At 37.1% G+C, this 25979-nt stretch overlaps 1 protein-coding gene across 1 annotated transcript in view; it reads left to right on the top strand.

Moving 5' to 3' along the window:
- Positions 1 to 25979, top strand: part of SKAP2 (src kinase associated phosphoprotein 2) — a 99859-nt gene that overhangs the window by 33781 nt on the left and 40099 nt on the right. The window contains exons 3-4 of the mRNA XM_075705404.1: positions 16725 to 16802; positions 17547 to 17630. Of these exons, the coding sequence (XP_075561519.1) occupies positions 16725 to 16802; positions 17547 to 17630 (162 nt within the window). The remainder of the gene's footprint in view (positions 1 to 16724; positions 16803 to 17546; positions 17631 to 25979) is intronic.

Here is a 25979-nt window from a genome sequence, read left to right as displayed (position 1 = left end):
CCTTGTTTTTTTTAATAACACTTTTACTGTATATTTTCTAATGCCTCAACTTAGATTTTAAAATTATTTAAAAATATATGAAAAATTAAATGGCAAAAATAGATTAATTATCTCCATAAAGTGAAAGACTTAAAATCCCTAATCTGGGTTGGAGATAAAAAGAACTAAAACTCTAGCCAGAGATGTGAGAACACATTAAGGAATATAATTTGTACACATTGTGTACAAATGCAACATCTTGGTGAGTTTTGAGAACTTTGATTTTCAGTTCTTTAGGAAAAAGCAAATACATTCATTTTGCATTCTTCAAAATTTTGAAGCATCTTAAAGTTACTTTAAGGAAGAAAATTGAGTCTAAGTGTATGTATTTTTATCCCAAAGCTTTAAGACATGTATATACATGAGATTGTGAAAACCCGTGCAGTTAGGATGGAAAGTATGAGAATGTGATAGTCAGAACTGGACCAACCATTTAAAATAATACTACAATACAAATACAATTCTGAAGCTTTTGCTTCCTGGCTGGAATTTTTTTCTTGCTATTTTGCCACCTTCTACTGTTGGACTTCTTGTTTTAATAGTGGCAGATAGTATTAAAATATTTTCAAGAGGGATGAAAGCACTTACAGAATTATTAATATTCTACTTATGGATATCTGAAAAAAATGGAAGGTCATAGTCTAACCTAGAGACCTTGGCAGTGTCCTTTAAACAAGCATTAATCATATGTAGTGCATCAAATCGTCATGTGCAAGATAACATTAGTGACCTCTCCAACTGAGAATAACAAATGACTCTTAATTTTCCTTTCTGTACATGATGGTAGTGTTGACAACCTCTATGTATATTTTTTTTGCCCTGTACCTAATCAACTGATCATTCTCAACACAAATTTTTCCTTGAAGTACATCTTTTCACTATTTCTGCATGACAGGAACCTGTGTAGAGAACATGTAATGGATTAGTTGTCATATATGCATGTTTATGTCTGTTGGGATGTCTAAAAGCAAAGTCGTTTCTGCATCTTTTATGCTGATAAAATGACATAGTGAACAAGGGGAATTGGATTATGTTGACCAGTTAAAATATCTGTGCTTCAAAATGTGGGCAAAAGTACCCCATGCAACAGCATTCTTGGGGAAAATCCATATTGCTTGAAACATTTTTGATAATGTCTTTAACCATATGAAAAACCTAAAATAATCCATGCATCTTCTGCATTACCTGTTTGAAAGTTGCTTAAAAGTCCTAAAGGGGTCATTACTAGTTGTAACTGGAATTGTGATGTGCTCAGAGATAGGTCTTTATATGCAGTTACAGAGTCAGAGTAAATATTTTAGAGCTAAACTGAAGACTTAATTGCCTGTCAGCTGCTGAAAAGGTCTTGTTAAACCAATTATAACCCTATAATGCCTTAGTCTTTATTCTGCAGTGGCCAACGCTGCAGCTATGGGGTACTGGAGGAGTCCACAGGATCAATGTGCGTTAAAGAGTTAACAGGCACCTTAGGCAGTATTTCGTGACTGTTGCTGCCTTCACAGAAATTGCCTCAGGATTTTAGCATTCTGGCCTGTCAGTCTTGCCATTGCTCCACCACCTGCAGTCTGATAGCTCCAGCTGGTTTCCTTCTTCTCCCATTTTTGCAGCCTGGCCTTAAGCATGAGCAGCGGCTGCTTGGCTGAGCCCTGCAGAGACTTGCAGCTCGTTGGCTATCCTGATATTCATTCAGCCCTTCACGATGGATTTGGAGGCAAAAGCAATGTGCCATTTGTTGGCACCTTGGGGTGCTGCAGATCAGAAGTCTGGTCTTGCCTTGTCTTTCACTGGTGGTGCCAAGTGTTAGTCTGGCTCTGCAGATGTTTTCCTGACTGAATTTCATTGAATGGCAGTCGACAGAGTTCATGGAAGACTAATATATGTTAAGATGTTGCTGCAACTGCAGACTTTCCTGGTGGCAGACTTTCCTTGTTTGTTCTTTTTGGCACTTGTGTCATTTAGAGACCAAATTAACAGCCTCTGCTGCTAGTTGCTGAAACTGAATGGTTCATAGGAGAATGGGTAAGAGTAGAGAAGGATATCAGATTGAATCTCAGAAGACTAAGCGCTCTGAAGTACCATGTAACATCTTCTTAAAAAGTCATAAGGGTGGCTAAATAAACCCTTTGGGCTTTAGCTATGTTGCTGGAAGCTTTCAGGAAAACCATTGGAGTGGTGGTTTCAACCTCCGTCCACTGGTTAGTCAAGGCTAAGTACAGTTGGGCTTTTTCAACCAGTCAACTAGTAAAATTGTCAGTAGGGTAAAGTGAAACCCTCTTATTTGATCGTATAGGCAATGTCTAGGATACTCACCATGTTCACATCAGTTGCAATAGGTGTCTCTGTCATGCTTGCTCTTTTCATTGATTGCCTGGGGTATTGCAGATTAGAGATGATTAAATGCTCTTTCCATAATCCAACTAAATATTGAAGCTACATTTGGGCTGTAACGTTGCTTTGCTGAAGTCCCCTGTGAGAGTTTTGCCAGAAGTTTAAAATTCCTAAGCCAGATTGTATTCTGTATTACAGATATCTTTTCAAAAAATATTTTATGCAAGAGCTTCCATCTCGGTCAGCTTCGATTTATGAACATCTGAATAAAAGAAGAAAGATTAATAAGTCTGAGCCACTATGCAATTTATAATCCTTCACATACCTACAAAATGCCTTTTTTCCTAATAGCCTTAAATTCTAGTATGCTTTTTAACCAGTAAGATTCAGGTGTCATCCTGTTTGATGACTTGCCTCAAGAGAAGATCTAGAATTTTAGTTCCAGAAAATTATTTCTACTCTGAATTTGAGTTTCTGATTGGCTAAAACTCTTCCAGAACTTGCAGAGAGAATGTTTAATGTACTGCACTGTACTGTGTTGTAGGATAGTAACTGTGCCCTACATCTCCTCTTCTTCTACTCAACCTGAAAAGGAGACCACAAATGACACAGATGTGAAACTCAGTATTTGTGTCACCACAGCTAGCTTCAGGTGGTTAGTCAGGTCTCTGATTTTTAGAAGGCTAATTGCTGCTTAGGGTGGAAGAGAGAGAGTCAGAAGATTGGTGTGTCTTCCTCCCCCGCCCCCTTTTTTTCTTGAAACCTGCTGACTTGTTTCGTGCTGCAGCTCACCTCTTTCACCCTTCAAATGGTATCATTCAACAGTGACACCTTTCTGCGTTCAATAACCAAATGATAAACTTTAGGCTGTTCTGTCTTGTAATACACATCTTCGGTTTTTTTGGTTTTTAAGACTGACAAGATCTAGACAGTGAAACAAACAGAATGAATCTGCTGATTTTTGGGTTGTCCATCTGCTTAACAAGATTCTGTCATGTTAATCTAAATCTCTCTGTTGGTCTTTGCTTTAATGGCCTTCAGTGTTGAAGTTCATCATTGCCCCTTCACGTTAGTGCTCCTACTATAGTTTTTTTTTTTCCTGTGGATTTATTTCAAATTATAAATCAAACACATAAGTTTGTCATGTATGCTGTGACTATACCTTATAACTTAGTCAGTGTTGTGTGCTCTGCCAGTTGTGTTTAAGTGCATTCCTGAATCTGGGTTGTGTCTCTAGAGCCAGCTGGATAATTTAGGCCCTGTAGCCTAGTAATTAATGTATCAGCCAAACCACCATGTTTCGGCTTCTGTTCTGACCATCAGTTTCTCTGATTTCTCGCTTAATGTGTGTTTTCTTTTTTTAAACACACAAACCCCCACATTGGTCTGCTTAGTGTTTTTTTTTCACTCTGTCTTCCATAGATCAAGAACTGCTATTATGAAAATTTAAGGATTAAGCAGTTGTGCTATTCTAACACTGAGATTGAATTCTGTATGGACATTGAAGTTGTTATGCTCTGTGCAGGTAATACGGTATCATGCTTCTCTGAAATAAGTTACCAAGAACCGTAAGAACTATGACATGATTGATCATGCAAATTAACTTTTTAAGGGTTTCTACTTTATTTGTCCTTAAATGTGAGTTCTTAGATTTGTACCTTTAAAAACATTTTCAGATTTACTCCTTTTAAGTTGTCAGTTTAGTTGCATAATCTAACTTTTGCTCTTGTATACAATGACAAATTAAGCACAAATAGCTTCATAGATCTGAAAGATTAGTATGAATTGAGTGTGTAGCTAAGAGTACTGTCTACACTAATTCTTCTCAGTTGTTTAGAAAATTATGCTTTGATTGATACTTGCCTTCTTGTAGGGGTAGAAGTCTTAAAATGGAGAAAAATCTTGAAGGACCACACCAATCCTTATTGTAAAATTCAGTTCAGGGCTACAGAGGTGTATGTAGATGTGTAACTCAATGTTTTTCTCTTTGTTGTAATTAAACATTATTGTTTTTTTCCCCTTCTCACTATAGACTTCATGGAGACTTTTTTTTTTTGCATAATCTTAATTTAGTGCTACTGCTTCAGCTCATTTCTTTGAATAAAGGATGCTAATTTACTTGTATTTACACAGATGGCCATCTCATTTTTTCACTTAAGAATATGCTACAACACATTCTTTGCTATTTTTCCTGTTTCTATAGGGACTTCTTGCTTAAAAAAAAAAAAATCTTTGTGTGACTTCATCATTATAATAATTTTTAACCTTATTAATCAAAAAAAAGTCAGGAGGGAACCTTTTGGGGACATAAAATATGACACTAGATGCTGCCTCCAAGAAATAATTAAATGGAAAAGTGATAATATGTGTGAGGGAATCTTTCTGAGACTATTTGTAAACTTTTGATTTCTAAATGTTGCCTTCAGGCTTGGTAAGAAAAGCTCAGTGTTTGTAAAGATTATCCTGACAGCAATATGCTGGGTCAATTGTCAAGACATGTTTAGCATGGGGGGGATGTATTAATCTGCTATAGCTACCACTGTAAGTGGTTGGAATAAATAGAGGGCTCAAGCAGATGAAGAGGGATTAACTGTGTAAATTGAGCAAACTCTTCAATCACTAAACCAGTGATTTTACAAAGGATTAGTCTGCTTTTACAAATATTGATTACTGATTTGTTACTCGGAATGAAGATGATATAACTTGTGCGGTTGCTATGTAGTATGCTATGTGAAGTGTACATCATTCATATTAATGGGATTGTCATAGGCATTACAGAAACTGACAGATTTATTATAGCAGCACCGTTAGCATTGTCATAGTTAAGGTTGTGTCAGCATTTCCATTAAAAGTCCCATTTTCTTTTTGGTGTTCATAGATCAACTTTAAAATTTGCTCTGTTGAAATTTGGCAATACAGTTTATAGTTTTGACACAATTATTATTTTTGTGCACTTTTAAAAAGAGAACTGAATCAACACATTTTAAATTAGAAGAAAATACTGCATATGATTTTTTAAAAAATGTTTGCAGGTTTGAATTCCTTGATTTTAGTGCAGCTTTTGAATGATACTGTGTATGGTCAGTAGTTTCATTAAGCCAGGTTTGTAGAGGAGTATATGCATGTTAACTGGTTGCTATAAAGTGAAAATAACTGAGGAATTTTTGTATAAATGAGCTCTTTTGCCTGTCTAAAGGCTTGTCTGGCTCTTTTCCAGTGCTACTAGTTATCTGATAAAGATTATTACGTTTCTTACAAATCCTGTCCCACTTATGTTCACAGACCATAATACTATAACTAAATACTGTCCACAGATCAAGCAACACTACTCTGTTAGCAGGTTCAGTTAATTCATACACCTTTAATGTTACAACTGGTTTAAGTTTCAGCAGTGGTACATTCACTGGGCAGTTTGTATTTCTAATCCTTACTTTAGATTTCTGTGCAGAGGTAGGCTTAAGGAAAATTCAGGTGTGCTGTGAGAATCAAGAGACACAAGATGAGAGTTCAGTGAGTTTGGAAAAAATCCCACTGACATTTATTCAGCTACTTCCTCATTGTAAAAGTCTTATGTTTTAAAAAATGCCCATTTCTCTCTATGTGTTGTCTTTCTCCTCTTATACGGATATCACAAAACTCAATCGCAGCTCTTCTCTTGATTCTCTTTTCCCAAATTGTGACCCCTGCTGCAGAACACGATGGTAACTCTGGTTTGTGAACTTCCAATCCCTTAATGCTTTGGGATTTCCTATGGTAGCTGCTGAAAATAAGGAAACTTGTATGCATTTAGGAAATTTTTTCCATAGGAAAAGACAAGCAGGCATTTAGCAAGGCAATGTAGGTGTTCCTCTTTCACTTTTGGATTTCACTCCCATAGATGGTATCCAAATAAAAATAATTGTTGCTGGCTGTGAATAAAAAATATGTTATTTCAAATATTCCTACTTGATACTAAAACCAGTAAGAACTGCAGAGAGTCATGTGAGAAAGACAATAGTCGTGTCAAAAAGGAAATACATTCTGTAGCTTGGTATCACTTAGGCCATTGAAAAATTAAAGTGGACATTTTGAGTGACTAGCTGGAACAAAATGGGACTTATGGGAGAATTGGAGCAGTTGGTCTGATCTCTTCTCTCTTGTTCAGAGAAAACCAGCTTCTGCCAGAGCTCGTTGCTTGCATCTTCAAGTGTATGATTACTTCTGGAGACTTCAGATGGAGTAGAAAATATTAGTGTGGTCATTCAGAAAACTTGGAGTTGATATTGGAACGTTGTTCTTCCCGTCATTCGCAGTACTCCAAGGTGAACGGCCACTGAAATTTACATCTGGAAAGCTTTCAGGAAACACAAGAGTGTTCTGCTGGCTTCTTGCAGTGTGTTCTGCTGGCTTCTTACAGCGTTTCCCTTGTTCTTTTAAGTTTGGTCCCATGCAATTCAGCAAAACAGGAGAATTTTTTATCTTTGTGGTAGCAACCTCCTCCTGAGAGGAGGTTTGAAAATAGTGATGTGTTTTTCCAACGATAAAACCTTTGGATTTTTATTACCTCTTTCAGAGTACGTGGAAATAAAGACACTGTGTTAGTTCACTTGGGGGTTTTTTACCTTTAAGTTTTCTCATGGTCTTGCTCTGTAGATTGATTTTTCTAAGTGCAATGTCATCGTTGCAGGACACTAATTCTACTGAACTTCCTACTTCATGCTGAATGATATTTGATATGCATTTTGTGTGCTGCAGTGGGAAAACTTGAAAGGCTTGTGTGAGATTTTTTTTTCTTTCGTTTTTATTTTAAAAAGGCTTGTCTTTACATGCAGACTGCAGTGTAAAGTCATACCTCCATCTTAATCCAAATTAGCTTTCGAATGCAGAGGAGCCTTGAGTGTGATAATTCACTGATCACTGAGCGTAGCTTTTTACTTAAATTATCAGTAGTAGAAGAAATGCATCAAAAATGAGGCAATGAGGCAGAACATTCAAGCCATTTTGCGTTTGCAGGAATACATAAAATGTGGAAAATGAAAACTGTAGCTTTCGTGGACCTCTTCATTGAAATCTGCAAGTGAGACTTTTAAAGATGTGAGTCTGTTTTTAGCTGACTGTAGGAATTCTAATCCTTTCCTTTTTACAGATGAAAGATTTTTCAGCTCCAACCAGTAATGTTAAAACTTTTTTTGATCAAGAATATGAGCTGTTGGAGCATTTAAAATGCTCAAAGTGTGTACGTATGTTTCCTTTCAGAAGCTTAGCAGGCCAAGCCTTTGGCCAGGAGTTGGAACAGTTGGAACTTTGCAGACTACACAGCTAATCCGAGAGGGCTGCCACTTGGCAGAATTGACTTCCATATATAAAACATCATACAATTTATGTTGGAGTTTTTCATTGGTGTTTTGTGGCAGTCTGAGAATTTCAATGTTTCCCTGGATTTCTTTGGTATTGCTCATTGTATTTCCAGCATGTTACGCTTCTGATGGGAGCAGTAGTTAAAATGTTCCCCTGCCCAACTATCCCTATCACAGACTGAAATTCAAATTGGATGATTTTCCTGTTCAGCTAAATTTGACACGTCTTGAGCTATAGGTTTTGGTGGTTTGTGTATGTTTTTTTTTGTTTTTTTTTTTTAAAGGGGGCTTAAACAAGCTTCTGGAACTAGAAATAGAACAATTTAGGAAAGGAGGTATATGCAATAGAGCTTACATAGGAGAGAGTACAGGGCAAAAAATTTGGAAAATTATAAAGTTAAGAGGAAGAAAATTTTATATACTTTTTAATTGATGTGTGATCTGTGAAGAATCTAGCTTGTGTGGTATTACCAAAATTTGGGTAAGAGTCACAGAGTTCATGTGATTTAAGCTCTCGTAGATCTGTCAAAGTGTTGTTGAGTAATAATACTAGGATACTGAAACTAAAAGAACATGTACTACTAATTTTTAAATATAATTTGCAAGTTCATTGTTTAGCTTTGCAAGAAATTACATTGGGCGGTTTTTCTGCCAAAACACATTAAATCCTTCTCATGTTCACTTAAATAGTTGTCATTGCTTAGTCTCAGTTTAGGCTTATTTGCTGAATGACATGTGTCAGTTGCCCAAAGATGAAATCTTAGACCCTTCAAAAGTACTAATTAAAAACATTATGACAACATCAGAGAAGTAATAGGAAACTTCTAGTTCTGATTACCATAACTTTTTCTTAAGGTGTTGTGATACGTGATTATTTTCAAGGGATTCTTATGCTTACCAGGTGGCTATTTAAAAATAGTAGTAAACTGCAGTGTACAACTGTATTGTAGTATTACCTTTTCCAGATGTTTTAGATGTTAAGCTGAAAATTGTTTTTTTCACCTGGACATATTAAATGCTAGCTTTTAACTTTCTGTTTGATAAACTTATAGGACTTTCTTCCTATTAGTCATCTGGGAATACAGGAATCACGATGTGGTTAAAGAGGCTATCCATATGCAATTTGACATCATGCTGGTCATACTCCAGCTGTAGACTCTTTATTCCTGACCTTTTAATTTTCTCTGATTAGCTAACAGCACCTTCTGTGGTTCAGCTATTGTGTAGATATTCTGAAGCTTTACTTAGGGTTTCTAATCAAAATTGAATGTGTGTGCTTGTGTGTGAGATGATGCTGGGAAATTTCAGCTTGCCTACATCATTTCATGAGAATTTCCAGTACCGCTAATTGATCCATGATGGTCTGTTTTGACTTGCTTCTATCTGCAATGCAGAGGGATTGTTTTTATCTGTGTTGTCCTGCATATTTTATTTCTCATAACAAAATAGGAAGCTGAGCTTTGTGTTGCATAGACGAAATTTGTATTGTCAATCTCTGCAACTGATACACTTTTCTGTTAGCTGTAGTGTGGGCCTCTGGGTGATTGAAAGCTTTCTGTCTTGCGCTGGAATGATTGATTAAACTTTAATGATCCTTGGAGGGATTTAAGCAAAACTTTTACATTTCTATGCCTTGTATTACAGTGGCGTGAGCGGTAGAGCTTGTACAAGACACCTTTTCTTTACTGCTGTATCTTCTTTCTGTCTTCTTGCCTCAGAATCTTTGAGAAACAGCAGAAGCGGGAAGGCTGCTCCTGTGAAGCATGCAGTGGCCCCTTTTATAACCCTGGGGGATAATGCCTGCCCACAGCAGAAAACCTTACTTTTCTGTTTTTTTGGCCATGTGCCATGGGTGTCATTTGTGAAATTTTAATGATTACCTGTGTGAAAGTCAAATGTGGATCAAGGGGTGAAAACCATGAATTCCTCTGTACATTAAGGTGCTATGCAAAATGTAACAGTGGGCATTTTGGAGCCAATTTGAAAGCCAACGAAAGAATGCGTAAGTCCAGGACAATATTGGTTTATAAATTCAAAGTTAAGTTTGGATTAGGAGTGCGTGATCCAGGATAATTCCATTAGGCTGTGGATCCTGGTGAATGGAGTCTGACTGGCTGCCTTCCATAATTTATTAAAAAAAAAAAAAAAAAAAGAAGTCTTTGTTAAATGAAATATGTTACAACTACTAAAGAAACTTTGCTCAGAAAACAGATGATGATTGAGAAGCCATAGATGTAAGATTTTTAAAAAATTTAAAATATCTAAATACACAGTTATTTAATTAGGGGCTAAATGAAAATGACAGACACACACAGATTTCAAGCATGCTAGCTGCTTAAAAGAACTAAATATTTCTGTAAAGAATATGTCACAGTGGTTTTTAGGCTGCCTGGCCTGCTGCCTTCTCCTGAGCTTACAGGAAGGGAAGGGAGGAGAAATGCTCATACTGCTCTCCTTCCAAGGGAGGAGTGAAGAAGAAATACTCAGCATTTAGGCCTCTGAGGGTGTGGTATTAGTGTTTGTAACCCAAACTTCATATCCCAAATTAGAAAGAATTAAAACTAGAAACAGATGACACTGCTTTAAATATTCTTCATTAAAATACGCTGCTGGCTCTTCTTAGAGGAATATGTCAAGGCAAGCTATTCTGCGAAAATTATTGTAAACTATTAGAGAACACAATGGTGAACGCTGGGGATGGCTCCAGAGCAAAACCTCATAGACTAGGCAGTCTTTGGAGCAAGCACGTTGAAGACTAAAATGCTAACTTTTCTTGAACCAATGTTTCAAAAGCTAAACATTTTCATTATATTTATTCCCCTGAATGAAATGCGTTTTCTTTAACATTTGTCTTTTGATTCTTGCATGTTAAACTAATTCAGAGCTGTTAGGCTACTATATTTGCAAAGTACTAAAGTGGTCTTTGTGAAAGTGTTCGAGACAGTTAATAAAGCTAATGAGATTTTATGTGGTCTTCCTATTGATAACTTTTCCTTAATCAGAAGACTCTAGGAACTGGGATTTTTTTTTTTTTTTTTTTTAAATTCAGTGTACATTAATCTTCTCTTTAATTAAAAAAAAAAAAAGTAGGGCTAAGGTATGCATGTGAAAGTAAAACACCTCCTCTTTTAGCCTAGATTCACAATGCTCATGCAACAGATGTGACCCCAGTGTATTGCTATGTCCAGATTCAAAGATAATTGAATCCCTCTGTACTAGCTATTAAAAATGGGTAAATACTGTATTTCTATTCAAAATGAAATGGAGAAATATGAAGAATTTTGGGAGAATTTTGTGAGAAGGAGGGGGGGGAAATGATGAAAATACTTTTTGTGTTGCTGGAAACATTATTCCTGCTTTGCTCAACTTTAACACAAATATTTTCAGAAAATCTTTGCCAATTTAGAATTGCAGCCTGAGAGATATCGTAAAAGCCCTGTGTTCGAGGACAACCCCCCCTATTTTCTGCATTTTAAAGGATATTATTTCAATACTTAGAGTAGCAACTCTTCAGAAAAACATCCAGTTTCATATTAGATTACAAGATACACTTCCATATTGTCAACAGTTTTCCTTGCTCTTTTCTAGCCGATGTCAAAGTTTTTACTAAAAATAATTCAAACAGGAATGGTTTTCAGTTTCTCCTTTTGCATAAATGGGTCTTCAGTGCAGTAAAAAGGAAGCTGGAAAAATAAATTTCAATAATAGTGATTATACTTTTTTCTGAGTTAAAAGAAGACAAAGAAATAGCAATCACTGTTTTCTCCATATAATCAAATTAATGTATTTTCTCCTGGCACTTTTCTTTTACAAGGACTGAAGAATAGTGAATTATTCTTATTTGAGCAAGAAGTCTTTACCATTATAACAGTTAAACCTATGGTCCTCTACTAGGAAAGCAAGCTGTAATCAACCACTTAGCTGTTACTGAATTACACTTATCTCCACTTCGCCTGTTTAACTTCCCATAAGCATGCTAAGCACCTCTTTAGAATGCATTGACCTCTAATTATTTCTTGCTTTATGTATCCCTTAGCCCACATTGAAGAAATAAAAAAATATTCCTATTGGTATATGGTGCAGAATAATACAGCCTGGTTTTGTTTTATTTATATTGTATACAGAATGAAATTTTAACACCTTTGGGTCCTCCAAAAATCAAAATGCCATGCATAATGATTAAATTTCATGCTTTTTCATGTGAAGTGACACTGATGAAACTGTTTTTAAGTAATGGGCCAAACTCACTATTGTAGTAGGGAGTAAACTTCATCATTCAGGCTTTTGACTGATTACCAAGTTGCAAAAAAATTGTAACCATCCCATAAGCTGTAGTCTGGGGTCCTTCTGAAGTCACAAGATGCTTTGAATTTGTGGGATTTGTGCGGTGGAACCTGTACATTAATACACCTACGTTAATATTGTTCATGTTTTTCTGAAGTCAAAGCATGACTGGTAGAAAAGCTGGCTTTATGCTTGAGTGAAAGCATTTCACTTTCTTTTCACTGGAGGAATTTTTAGCCTGGCAGCAGTAGCATTATAATAACTGCCAGCTGCTCACTTGGCACAAGAGTGCCTAGAACCAAGAGGAAGAGCCTGGTGCATTATATGTGTAATTTACTTTTCTCTAAAACTTGAAGGTTTAGGCCTCATAAATATTTTGATCTGGTCTTTGATGGCCTTTGTACACATCAGTCTGGGAATATGCATGTGGAGCATAGCTTGCAGATTTTAGTTTGGATTATATTGAACTAATTCCTACCAGGATAAGAAGAGGAATTATTCTGGGAGATTCATCTGTGAGTGGGTGGTCAAGAAAGAAGGAAGACCTTTAACGTTAAGCAGATGGACCTCCCTCATTTTATACTGTATATTGGGAATGCAAGATAATAATCTCCCCAAATATTGGGTAGTATTGACCTGATTTTCTCATCAAAAGAATAAGGTTCAAGACATTATTTGCAAGGTAGAAACTCAGGAAGGGAACGGAGATTTTTTTTTTTGTATCCTCAACTCTGTGCTTGCCCACCACTGTCAGGGCAATGATACAGCAAAAATCAGGTCTGGAAGGGTATGCAGGAGCAATCGTACCTTTCTCCACCTGTAAACACACACAGCTGCAAGCCACAGAGCACTTCTTGACTTACACTGCCACTTTACTCTTTGGTGTTTAAAACTGGCTTCAGAAACTACAGTGTACCAAAGGAGAAACCAGGGAAGGTTATGGGCCTTTTTAACATCTTTATTTCTAAATCCTTGAGACATATCTGGAAATGACCATACAGGGATAGGAAGTAGGTAGGAAGACATGGTGGTCTCTACTGGTCTGATTTTGGGAGAGAAATTTTGCTCTGATCTGGTAGTCAGTTTAACCGTAAGTATCTGAGCAACAAACAGAGGCACCCAAGAAAGTTGATACCGGGGGTGCTATTTTGCATCCCTAGGATGCAAGTTCCTTGCATCTCTACATTTCATTTCTTATAGTGGACAATCTCCTGTGAAATTAGAAGAAAATGAAATGCAGGCCATTTTACCTGCATCCGTGAGGGAAGGGAAGAATTTTCCTTGTCCTGAAGATGTGTTGGGGGAATATAATATTTGGGAATTCAGAGCTTTAAATTCTAAAGGGGTATGTGATTTGAAGCAAGTTGTTTAATTCGCTTCACATTTCTTTATTTAAAAAAAATAGTAATGCCTTCTTTCTTGGCAGGCTTTCTCTGTGTTAAATAGGTTCTTTGTAGAAGGAGCTGTCTTATTCAAAGTCCCATGCAGTAGTCAACTAATGAGTCTCTGATCTCGGCTGCTAGTGTAATGTAAATAGATGCTGCTTTACTATAATAAAGTGCTGCTTTAGTGGTACTTTTTCTTAGGATATTTGTGCAAAGCTTGATCCATTTCAAATGAATGGGGAAGCTGCATTTGGATGGAAAGCAACTGCAAAAACCAACCTGTTATGCAAATCCCAAGCTTTCAGTTGGGAGGACCCACATCTAGGGATTGCGGTTCACTCTAAATCCTGTTTGAGATGTGGACAAGAGAGTAAACCAATGAAAAAGTGGCAGATAGGTAGAAAGGTGACACAGTTTAGGAGTCTTCCATGCTGGCTGTAGGCAGTAGGTGGAAGGAAGATGTTATTCTCTCTTCTTTCTTTCCCTCCTAGTTTTTGTTCCAGTAAAGGGGTAAGAGTATATCTTCTTCCCGCCACATATGCACAACACCTGTGGTTAATGAGACTCTGAGAGGAGGTGGTTCTTTCTCTTTCCTTTATACTTTTCATACTACTTATTCTCCCTCCCCTTTCTTCTGGATGTACAGGGGAATGAAAAGGAATTTAGCCAGATTTATGCTTTTTCTTTCATGTACAGCTGTATGTGTCTTGGGATATTACAATTGGGTCCCTTTCTCCTGCCTTTGCACTGAAGTTCCACCATATTTTGTGGTTCCCAGGCTTCTCTGACAGAAGGGTGATAATATGCCTACGATCTGGTTTTGCTTCAGCTACTTACAGATTGTGATTAGCAGTGGGGCTGACCAGCTGCTGCTCATTTTGTGGAGTTGCTGCCTCAGTTGCTTCGAGGAACAGGAAAAGAAACTGGCTTCTCTACTGGTTGAGGGTGGGAGGAAGACTTTTTTCTGCAGCATCACCGGAACAGTGGAAGACTGCCTTTTTTCATGCAGGTTCTTTTCCTCATGAGCTTTCGGTGCCCTATGCAAAATAAATGTAGTTTCAGAAAATGCCATCATCAATTTTATCCTGACTTGTCTCAGCAGAAGCAGCAAAACTGGGAGTGCAATTTTGACACTCTGAAGTAGTTGGTTCAGCTAAGCTTCTGCCTATTGGCAGCATAACATTAAGGAGTCCCCAAAGTATGCGCTTGTTTGGGACTATGTGTTCCATATGATTTGACTGTTCACTAAATGATCACTTGCCAGGCTTTCTCATCAAAAACCAATCTGATGCAAACAATAATGTATAAAATTAGATACAAATAGTTGTTGAAATTATTAAATTAAAAAATTTAAGAGTGAACTGGTTTTGTTTGTTTGTTTAATTATGTTTTGTGTCTTCCACATCTGTGGGAATGCACTGTTCTAAAATGAGCCCTACTGGATGAGGTAAAGCTGTAAGTGTTGCACACTGATGCCTCCCAATGACCAATATAAAGCAGCACACTATGTATATTTGTAAAACTCTTCACCTCCCCCACTCATAATATCATCATTAGATCATCTTTTAAAGTAACTGTTAAACTTACCATGTACCAGCCAGCGAGTGCCTTTGTGTTAAATTCTCATTTAACGTTGTGCAGTGATTGCATATCATCAAGCGAGGGGAGACAGCTGCGGCATTTTAAAATGTATGTACATGGAGCCAATAACTCTCATATTTTTAACACAGTAGCAAGAATTCCATAGAAGCTGAAATAACAACTAGTGTACTCCTAATCTTTAAAAATAATATTAATAAAAAAAATTCCATGGAAATGTCAATATATGTAAAATTTTGTATACTACCTTATGGTATCCAACAAAATCTTTTGTTGTCTAAAAAGCCAGCTGTATTATTTAAGGAATGCATGCTCACTTTAAGTATTTTCATACTTTAAAAAAAATAACATTCTCTGCAAGTTTCTACCTCTTTTTCTTGCATTTTTCCTCTCACAACTGTATTTAAATAAGACTACCATAAACCAACTCATTTGTGGACACCGATTTAAAAAAAATTCTATTTTAACCTAAAAGTGCAGGAAGTTGGCATCATCTTCCAGAGACAGTGTTCTTGGTTCAAGATCAGACAATTGATCTTTAACCCACTGTGCATAGTTTAAAGTGTTTTTTCAGTACAGGGGTTGTCTGCTGATATCAGTCATTTTCTGTATGTTTATATTGGTAGAACTTAATGAGATTACATATATTTTGATGACCAGTTGCTGCTGTGTAAACTCGCCACCTACCTACAGTGACTCTTATGAATAGTTGATGATAATAAGTAGTAGGAACTTCACTGTGATGCTCACATGCACTTAAAAAACCAGCAGCACAGGAATAGCTTTTGTTCTGCTTTTTTGCTTGTGGTAAACAGTATGACGTGTATATCCATGTTAATCATTAGGCATATCTAGCATATTTCTGTTTTGAATACTGGGAGTTCCATTAAAATCATAATTCTGTTGTTTTAGGAGGGGAAGGACACAGGATGGAAGATGCAATTTTTAACATGTAGATTTCTATTTTAAGTTGAGGCAGGGTTGACTGGTCGGTCTCATGCTTCTAGCTATGAATTAGCAATTGAGAAAAAGGAGAAAAATACAGTGGAAGATACTTACCATTTTGCAGATGCAGCCATGTTCTACAAATCTAAAATTAGCATCTGTAGATCAACAATTTTGTAGACTTCTGTGCAATGTCTTTGGTCTATCCAGTATCGCCTTATAGATCCTATAGGCAGTACTTGTCTGTCATATTGCAAATCAGGCAATGTCTGTCAGCAGCAGGCATCACCTTTTATCGTCTCTTCATCTGGTTTCTTTCTCATCTGGTAGACGGTGTAATAGAGGGTCCTCAACTTGTATGTTGTTTCAAGATGTTTTTGTCCAAAGATGGTATTGAAAGCCATGTTCCTGATTTCATTGTGTTGAATTGTGATACTTGGTTTTGTTTGCACATTTGAAAACTTACTGCTTGCATTATCCAACTTGCTCTACAGACCATGTTCAAAACACAAACTAATGTTTCCTAAGTTGCTGTACCTTGTTTAATTACATATTTTTCCTTCTGAGACTTGCAGGGCCTGCTACACAGCTATATTTTTCCTTACTAAAGTGGTGAGGACAGCAGCAACAGCTCTGACGTTTATAGTTAGAGGGTTTTTGTACTTAAAATAACCTGGCATAGTAGTTACTAGAATTATTTTTTCCAGTAGCTCCTGCATATTGAGAGTGTAAAATTCCTAAGTTTATTAATGCTACTATAGTATTTTTCTTGAAAAGCGGTACTTTACAGAACTTACTTTTATTTCAGGGAATCAGTTTCCTCCTGTTGCAGCTCAAGATCTTCAGTTTGTTCTGAAGGCTGGATACTTGGAAAAACGCAGAAAAGGTAAGTCTAACTGTCTTTGTGAAAACTAGTGCATATTTTATATCTGGGAAGTCTGTGTGTCGGTATTTGATGTTACACACACAAATAACTTTATACGGGAGTGATAAATAAAATGGAACAGAAGCTGAAACATTGAAGCATTATTATGCAAAAGCAGGACAGCACGTAATTGCTCCTGTAGTATTAAAAGAAAATCCTGTTTCTTTATTGACTAAAAAAATCATGCTGTGAAAGTCCGCTGTCAGCCATATTTCAGAGACTTTCAGATATTTTTGAAGAAAACATTAGGAACGTATGTAAAAGTACCATATGTTGACTTCATGTTTCAGTGAGCATCAAGATTTATTTTCCTTCAAGAGGGCAAATATTGATCTCAGCTTTGGTTCAGTCAATATTTACCTTGATTCAATAAATCTTATATTGTCACTTTAATACCCACTTAATGCTGCAATAACTCTAGGAAATATTTAGGAAGTTGTTCATTATTTCCTTATATTTAATGTTACGCATGACTTCTCTCTCTCTACGATTTCAAATTCCCATTTGTTTTCTTACCACCAATTTTTAGTTCTAATTTCCTTTTCAGTGCCATACTTTTCTCTTCTTCATATCCAGATTTTGTTTCCTTTCCTTAGCACCTTCCCTGTCTCCTCCTCCCTCTTACCTCACCCTTGAAGAGTATAGTAACGTATTTGTGTCCAATAATGACATAAAGTGATATAATACAAATTATATTAATTGCAGACCACAGTTTTCTCGGCTTTGAATGGCAGAAGCGTTGGTGTGCTATCAGTAAGACGGTCTTCTATTATTATGGAAGTGACAAAGGTAATTATAATAATTATGATAAACTATAAAAATGATCTTTTAATGCACAGAAGAATATGGAAGCTTTAGCGGAGTTGGAAACTGTGAATCTAAGGTCATTTTAAGAAAGCAAACGAAACTTCTGAAAGAATAGGTAGTTCTTAAACAGTGCTGTGAATTTTAAAAATGTGTAAATATTCTTCAGATCTGTAAGTGATGTGCTCATTTTCTAAAGTGGGGAAACTGAGGAAAAAAGATTAAGGTACTTGTAAAGCTACTTTGTGCACCAATAACAGCTAGCTATTAGTTTTAATAGTACGCTGGTACTCAGTTAATTTACTGGACAGAAAATGCTCTTTCTGTCCAAATAGGATTTTCATTTTAAAACACCCTCTAGCAATTGTGCCTTCTGGGTTTTTAAAAGATGGTTCTATCCAGGAAGATGTTAGTCTAAAAACTGCATAGTGGAGTTGCATGTTTCTTTCTAAATAGCTTATGTTCTCAAAAAGCTAGAAATGCAGTAATATATTTAACTAAAAGCCAGTCATGGAGACTAAAGCTCGCTTCTGAAGGTGATTTTTAACTTTTAATGGCCAGTTTAGAAAGAATCTGGCATAAATGTTGGGATATCACTTTGAATTTTTAAAATTGACAGTCAAATAAAACATCCTTTAAATTGTGTGCCAAGTGTATTTGATGTTTAAGGATAAAACAAATGATACAGAAATATATCTGAGTAAATTTTAAAAGTGCAATTGTGTCTTTTTTTTTCCCCAAAAATACTTATTCCTGGCCCAGCTTTCCATTGAAGCTTTTTTCCTTCTGCTTATGTTTGTGTGACTCTACTTGAGATTAGTGCAGGTAGTTATTTTGTGTTGTTTTATTCAAAGACTAATTTAATTTGGTCCAGTTTGTTTCATTCCTCAATATGCTGACTCATTTAAACTTATCCTCTCTTTAAAAACAAAAGAAATAAAGTGAGGGTCTAACTGTAAGTCCAGTTTTCATCTTGCTACAGTTTCCTATCATATTCTTTGTTTCCAGAGTATATCTGCTAAATGTTCCCTTTTCTTCTTTACTCTTCTTGGGATTTACAGACTGACCAAGCTTCAAAACATAAACAATCTTTCTTCAAAAATTTTGAGGAGGTGTGGCATAACACTGATTTGTCAGTAATGATGTATTTCTTTCTTTGGAAAATTATCTTGTGCTGTTCGTTTATATATAGTTATATGTTATCTAATGCTTAAAAATGGCAGGTTTTTTGGTCAGAATATATTGCTAGTTCTTAAAGATTGTTCTGGGTTTTTAAATCTTTGTCCTTTCATGTGCTAGTTTTTGCCAAAAAAAAACCAAAACAAAAGCTTGGGTATTTTTTTTCCCTTGTGTCTCTTCTAATGATTATTTATGCTTTATAGCATATGGGTTTTGGGTTAAGGCAGGAAAACTGCCGACCTGCCCTTTTTCCATCCTTTTTTTCTTTTTTCTCTTTTGCAACAACCTCACTATCAAGGCTACATTGTCATTTCTAATACCTATGCTGAAAGCTAAGATACATGGAAGCATGTTCCCCAGCACTCGGCAGGTTGGTGTCATGTTAGGAATTGAGTGTCATATACTGTAGGATCTCTCTCCTTCATGGATCTATAGACAGATGCTTTGGCTTACACATTTACAGCTTTGGTAGGCTGCAGATTGTTTGGGAAAGATCCTCCTAACTGTAACCTAATGATGTGGGAGAGGCACATAGTCCATGGATCGTCTTTTGAGAATTGTATAGACATGGCTGGACTCCAAACAGTAGCTCATGGAGGAAGCAAATAAATCAGATGCATAAATTTCTGCCTTACCTCCATGTGACTGGTGCTGTTAGTGCAGAAAAACTAGTACAGCATGGTGGAATCGTTTTGTCTTGCACATCTGGGATCACCAACAGTCAGAACTTGCCTTTGAAGAAGAAAGCTTTTTTCTAGACTGGTCAGAGGTACTTTCTTCAGCCCTCTGATGCAATAGTACGTAAAGGTACCTGTTCCAGTGCAGAAGCAAATTGCCATCATTGTGTGGAAACTGGATACCAGTGATTGCTGTAGTTCCATGGCAAACTGGTCTGCTGTTCAAACTGAGCTGTCATCCTGATGGTTGTGAACGTATGTGCTGCTGTTTATTATGCTGTTTAGCTGCAGATTGTCAGCATGGATGAGGTGTGCAATGAGAGAATCCTGAGGAGATCTGGCGTTTAGTCACTGGAAGAACCTGAAACTGTTTTCACTCCCACTGTTATGGCCAGAAGTGGTACCAGGCATAGTACGCTGTCATATTGGGGCCTTTCTTCTTTTGCTGTGACCCTTGATGCTGCACTAGAGAACTTGGACCACATAGAAAATGAAGGTGTGTTCTTACCAACTGTAGAACAGCGGTCAAATGTGTGTTTGGGTGGCTTCATGCAAATTGCTGCCACCTCCTGAATCGTTGGGATGGTGTCTGTCTAAATGATGCTGGTCTGCCTTTGCCTGTGCAGTGTCTGCAGATGTTTTGTATCAGCTGGGCCCTGGTTTCTGACAGGTTCCAGGACTGATCCACACAACAGGGAAAATTCCCCCTCGTCGATGTGAACATGGTTTGAAGAGAGACAAGGGAGAGGGGGATTCCATATGTGCTCAGTCCTGCTGCCTGCGTCACTTTTAATGGGTAATGGAGTGCTAGTGCCTGTGTGTTGTGGGACATAATGCAGGGAGGCAGCAGGGATTTCTAGGTCCTGCTTGGCTTGTTTTGCACTTTATGTGTCTTTAAAACCGGACATGTAGGCGAATAATCTCTGAAGGATATTATGTGTCTGGTGCAGTGTATATTTTGTTGGCCAAGGTTTGATTTTCACGCTTAAATATAACTGTAAATGTAACTGAATGCTAAATGTGAGACTGTAGGATGCCTTTTTATTAGGTTGTGTAGGTTTGTTGTTTCCAAACCAATTTTTATTCTTCAAACTTTCTCCTTTTTACACTGGGAAAGCAAGAAGTATGGAAGTGTGTAAAGCTCACAGACACATGTAATAAAAAGTTTCAGAATCATTTATTCAGACCTGAATGATAAAAAATATGAGGCCTAGTCCAGGAGAATATAGTGCAAGCTAAAGCCATTGAAAATACACTAAATGACTGTGTGTTTGTGTATGTCTTTGTGTTCACCTAAGATTACAAGCATTCTTTTAACAGTTGTGAATGCCTGCAGGCTAATGAATGTCTTGTTTCCCTGTTTCCTCCTCTGTTTTCTCATACGTTTGGTGCAGGATTGGATAGTGAAACAGTGTTATTTATCCCTGCAGTATAGACAGGTCTAAGTGAATCACCTACACTTTTTTCCCCTGATCAATGATATGTGGAGTAGATGGAAGAAAAAGGCTTAAAGGTTTGACCTAATTACATGTCAAAAATAGGTATTGCAGGAAGCGTGTGTGCAGCTTGTGCTGCAATATCTGTTGCCAGCATGTGGCCCACAACATTGCGGAGAAGCCTGTTCAAATGTCAAAGGTGGCTTGGATTTCCAGAAGCTTGCCTGGTCCTCCTTTTCATAGTCTTTCTTTCCATAAACCTTTTACAGTCCTTCTCTTTTCTTTGCTTCCGTGCAGTTGCATCCTGAGTTAGGTACCCTGTTTGCATAATGTTTTGCTATATAATCTCTGGCAGTTCCTGTGCACTCAGGCACCTGGGTGGTATGGCTAACCTTTCAGACCTCAATGTACATGTGAGGAAGGAAAGTTAATTTGTTGCTTTATAAATGAATGAATTAATGGCTTCATTACTTCTGAGTCACTAGGCCACAATGTTATATGCCCTTCTGTCTCAGCAAACTGGAGAGATCAGCTAAATGTTTAGCAAGACAGTAATTGATAACATCATGGTAATTTTTCCCCTGTTAATAGGCACTAAAAATTTATTTTCATTTTTATAACTTGAAAATGGTATCTGCCTGCCTGTCAGTAATATGATGTTGAAGAGGGGGATAATTCAGAGGCTTTTAGAAAAATCTGAGTGTGGGGTGGTGGTTTTTTTTGTTTGGTTGGTTTTTTTTAAATATTTTTAACAAGGACATGAAAATTTTGGGTTTCTCTGAACAGTAAGATAGTGATGGCCAGGCCAATGGATGGACTACTTCTATTTGTGCAAAAGAGAGTTTCTGTTTTATTTTGTGTTTTGTTTTTTTGAAGAACTTTGTGACTGAACAATATTAAGGGAGAGGGAAGCCTAGTTAGAGTTGCGTTTGCAAATCTGTCCTAGTGACTCACCTAACGAGGCGACTGGAATTTCTGCCGCATGCTAAGCTTACAAATTTCTCCTTCTACGAGTGAGGAAAGGTATACAAACCCAATGGAAAGCTGTTAAACTATCATTTTGCTTTTAGTTACAGACCTTCTCTTAGTCCTCCTTCTCTGAACAACCACATAAGAAAGGCAAAAAACCTTGTTTTGTTTAGACTTTACTTTTGACAGAATCCATAACTGAAATCTGCAGGAATTGTGAATGTTCAATAGGACTTTGTTGTAGCAGGGTGATGGCAATCAAAGGCATCTATCTAAGGAGTACTGAATCTTCTGCTGTGAGAATGTTTATATTCAGTTTGCTTATACTCAACAGTTATTTTTTAAATAACGCACTATTAATGGCAAGTGTGCCTCTCAAGATCTGAATTTAACAAACTGGTGCCCTAAATAGTGTGTTTCAATCATTGCCTCCATTTCTTCATTTTTTTAAGTTAGGTTTCTCAGAGGACTAGATTAAAGGAAAGAGGAGAAAAAAAAAAATTCAATTGCATTTCAGATCTGCTATCTAAAAGGGAAGAACCCGTATGCATGCATTTGGAATGGACTATTCCAAAAGCTGGAAAAGGAATTATCATTTTGGAGATACTGACACTTACTATTTTTAGAAAGCAGGCATCCTGCATATGGAAAAGTATGTGAAACTACATTTAGCATGAAGCCATGTAAACCATAAGATCTTACAGGCTCCTAATTTCAAGATGAAGAGAGTTAAATTAGAGATTCTAATTGTATCTATAAATACTTTATCACTCTCTGAAATCTTTGTTTGCCTTTGTTCCTTATGCCTTTCTCTTTCCTTTCTACTATCCGAGTCCTCTCTGTTCCTCAGAATGCACTAATTCTTTTTACATGTGCTAATAATATGGGCACATCGCCTTAGGCCTCAAATTTACAACCCAATCATTTCAAGACCCTGTTGAAGGTTTACCCTTCTTTGTTTTAAAAGTTCCCATGGACTCAGTTGTGCAAGGTTACTTCAAAGCCCTTTTTCTCTGCTTCCCTTGAGACTCTTTTTTCCCCGATATAATATTAGCCCTGTTTCCGTTGTTAACAACATTTCACTATTTTTAGGATGAATGAAGTTTGTATGTAAGAAAAATGTCTAAAGTGGCTCTCAAATTTCATTCAGATCTGTATTTTTTTCTATTTTAAATACAGCCCTTCATATTTATTTCTCTCAAATATCTATGTACTAGTTTTGACTTTTTTTTTTTTTTTAAATACTTAGTGCCTGACTCTCCATTCTGTTATACTAGCTTTTTACAATTCCAGATTCCTCATGCTAAATGATCTACACAGACCCAGATTTATTTTTCTGTTGTGTGCCTGGTATGGGGAGAAGGAAAGAGGAGGAGATGAGAGCAAAGAAAGGCTCTGAAATCTGAAATGAGGTTTGACCTAATTGTGGAACAACTTATGCTTGATGATGCCCGTGATCCTTTTTGTTTTTACAAGACTGATAGTATTATACCTTTGCAGTTCTGTTCTGTGATGTTCTGGGACAACTTAAGGGTTTCCCGTTGTTGAATTGTGAAGCCCTGTCTTGAGAAAATAAGAGGCAGCAAGAATGTTATCGTTCTTCAGCGAAGTGTGTTTCATCTGCATGTCTCTCCCTAGTTCCTCCTAAATACGGTGTTGTATTCCTGCCTAGGCAAAACACCAGTTCTGATTTGGGGGTTCAAAATGAAAGTGAAATCTCTGTAATGTAAATGTGCTTCCTGGAGCTACCTTTAAAGCTCCCGCCATAAACCCCAGTTATATCTAATTTTAAGTCTCCAAGTGAAATCCTTAAGTCTTCAAAGTTTTTAAACATCAAAAACTGTTTAAACCTCCCTAAAGCACAGTCTCGAGAAAATATTTCTGATATAAACAATATAACTCTGAATGTGAAAGTTCTCAGAAGTCACTGTGGCACTAACTTCACATGGCAGCTTTAAACTGAAAGCCCAAGTCTGCCTACACACCTATTTAGCTGCAAGCCTTTCCTGATAAATGAAGTCGAGGAGATCATTGAGTCTGGTCACAAGGTGGCCCTGCCTTCAAGCCCGCACCTGACTGCTGTGCCTGGCCAAACAGCTACCATGGGTCATAGTTTGCTCCATGGTGATCAGGTGATGGGGTTGGTCTCCACTCCTACCTGGAAAGGTGTATTCTGCAAAAGCAACTGGGATTTGTAGACCTCCGTTGCTTGTCACCATCAGAGCATGCAGCTGAGCTATAGCTGACCTGTGTCCTGCCATTCTGTATTTGTGGAGCCATTTCTCCGGACATACTACGTCTTATCTCTGGCTCGCTGCCACAGGGAGTGTGAATGCATACTGAGAGTCTTTCTCTCAACTTTAATGGGTTCTGTGTCAGGGCTGTGAAGTGTCTCATTGTCTTAAAATTTCCTCATGGTCAACATTTTAAGCATATGCGTAATGCTACACTGGGCTTTAATCAGAGGTACTTTACTGCACAGACAATTAGAAGCAAAAGTAGCAATGCTATGACTAGTCTGTTGTTATAAAGGTCAGTGGGAGAATTTAATAGTAAAGGATATATATTTTTTTTTTGTGGTGCATACAGGTAATTTTCATTAGCACTGGGATGGAGCATTCAGAGAGAGAAGACAAAGACGGTATAAACCATAAAACAATCAAATGCAATATGGATACCATGCACTGCATTCCCCTTCCAGTGCCAAATACAGCATCTTTCTGTTTTAACTGTAATGCTCTTTGAAAGAAAGAGTACCAGTACAGAGATCATATTAGTTCTGTAAAACCGTATTGCCATAAAAGGGATCATCCATGTCACAGAGAAGCAGTCTCAGAAATAATCCAAGAGACTAAATTTGAATACTTGCCTCATTTTTATTTTGACAAAATGTTTTTACCTTTTGAACCTGGTGTTTGTTTATTCTGTCTGCGTGCTCCTATCTTCTAGGGTTTTGATAAACTTCCAGCACAGGAGAGTGAGAAATTAATGTGTTTCACTTCATCTTCTCCCTGAGGTCACAAGTGAGGGAACAACAAAATTTCTAGGCAGAAATGAATTTAATTAAAAGAGGACCTAGTTAACCTATTGCAAGTTATTATTTCTAATATCTGCCTTGGTGCGATTCGATGAATTTTGCATCTGGGTACTGTTTGATATAGGGGTGGAGGATTGAGCAAATATAAAATATTAGTACCGTATCATTATAATAAAACTTACTGTGGGGGAAGGGACTAGGAGAGAAAATAGAACAGTGCCCTGGATTTTCTCATGTAATTGTGTTATTTGGTATTTACTTGCCCTGGGTGAGAGTTCATAAAAAGGTGGAAGGACAAAGAATTTGTGTCTATGTGCATGTAAGATTACTAGCAAGAATATTTGTATGGTGACTGCCCTTACGTCCACTGATGTCCATGTTGCTGTGATAGCCAGTTTTTGCCCTCTCAGGAGTGGAAAAAAGCTTTGCTTTCCTATTAAATTTCCAGAAAGATGACAAAATTGTGTTGAAAATTGTAGTTTTTCCTGGTTTTTCTACTATAGAAGTCCCCTCCTTTTGTTGACAAACATAAGGAATGGATGCTCGATTTGCACCTAAGTTCTGTTCAGCAATACTTAAAGTAGTTTTGCTGTTGTGCCTGATGCTTATTGTTAATTAATGCTTCTCTCTACTGCGGAAAAAACCCCACACTTAATGACACTTTCTTTCATTTGCAACTGCACTTTGTTCTTTGCCTGAGCAAAATGTGACTGGTGATGCCTATCTTCGCTTGAATGCTGTACTGTGATCTACAGAAATTGCAAAACTGATTAACTTTTTTGGTTTGTTTTTAATATCCACCAAAACATGCCAGAGCACGTAAAATCAGGTGTAGGGTTTGGTCTGAAGAGCTCAGAAGGAGCTGGCAGGTGCAGCTTGCCCAACATGCAGTATATTTAAACTCAGGCCTGTTCTAAGTGATACTTTTATAAACCAGAACTTTTGAAAAGTTGAATTGTCTTTAGAACAACCACATGGCTCTACATAATAAACTGTGGTAGGGCTCAGTACTTTTATTAGCTAATTAAACATTTGC

Source organism: Pelecanus crispus, chromosome 2 (assembly GCF_030463565.1).
Source record: "Pelecanus crispus isolate bPelCri1 chromosome 2, bPelCri1.pri, whole genome shotgun sequence".
Classification (NCBI taxonomy): Eukaryota; Metazoa; Chordata; class Aves; order Pelecaniformes; family Pelecanidae; genus Pelecanus; species Pelecanus crispus.
The sequence above is the reverse complement of the archived record's forward strand: the minus strand, read 5'-3'. Positions and strand labels throughout refer to the sequence as shown.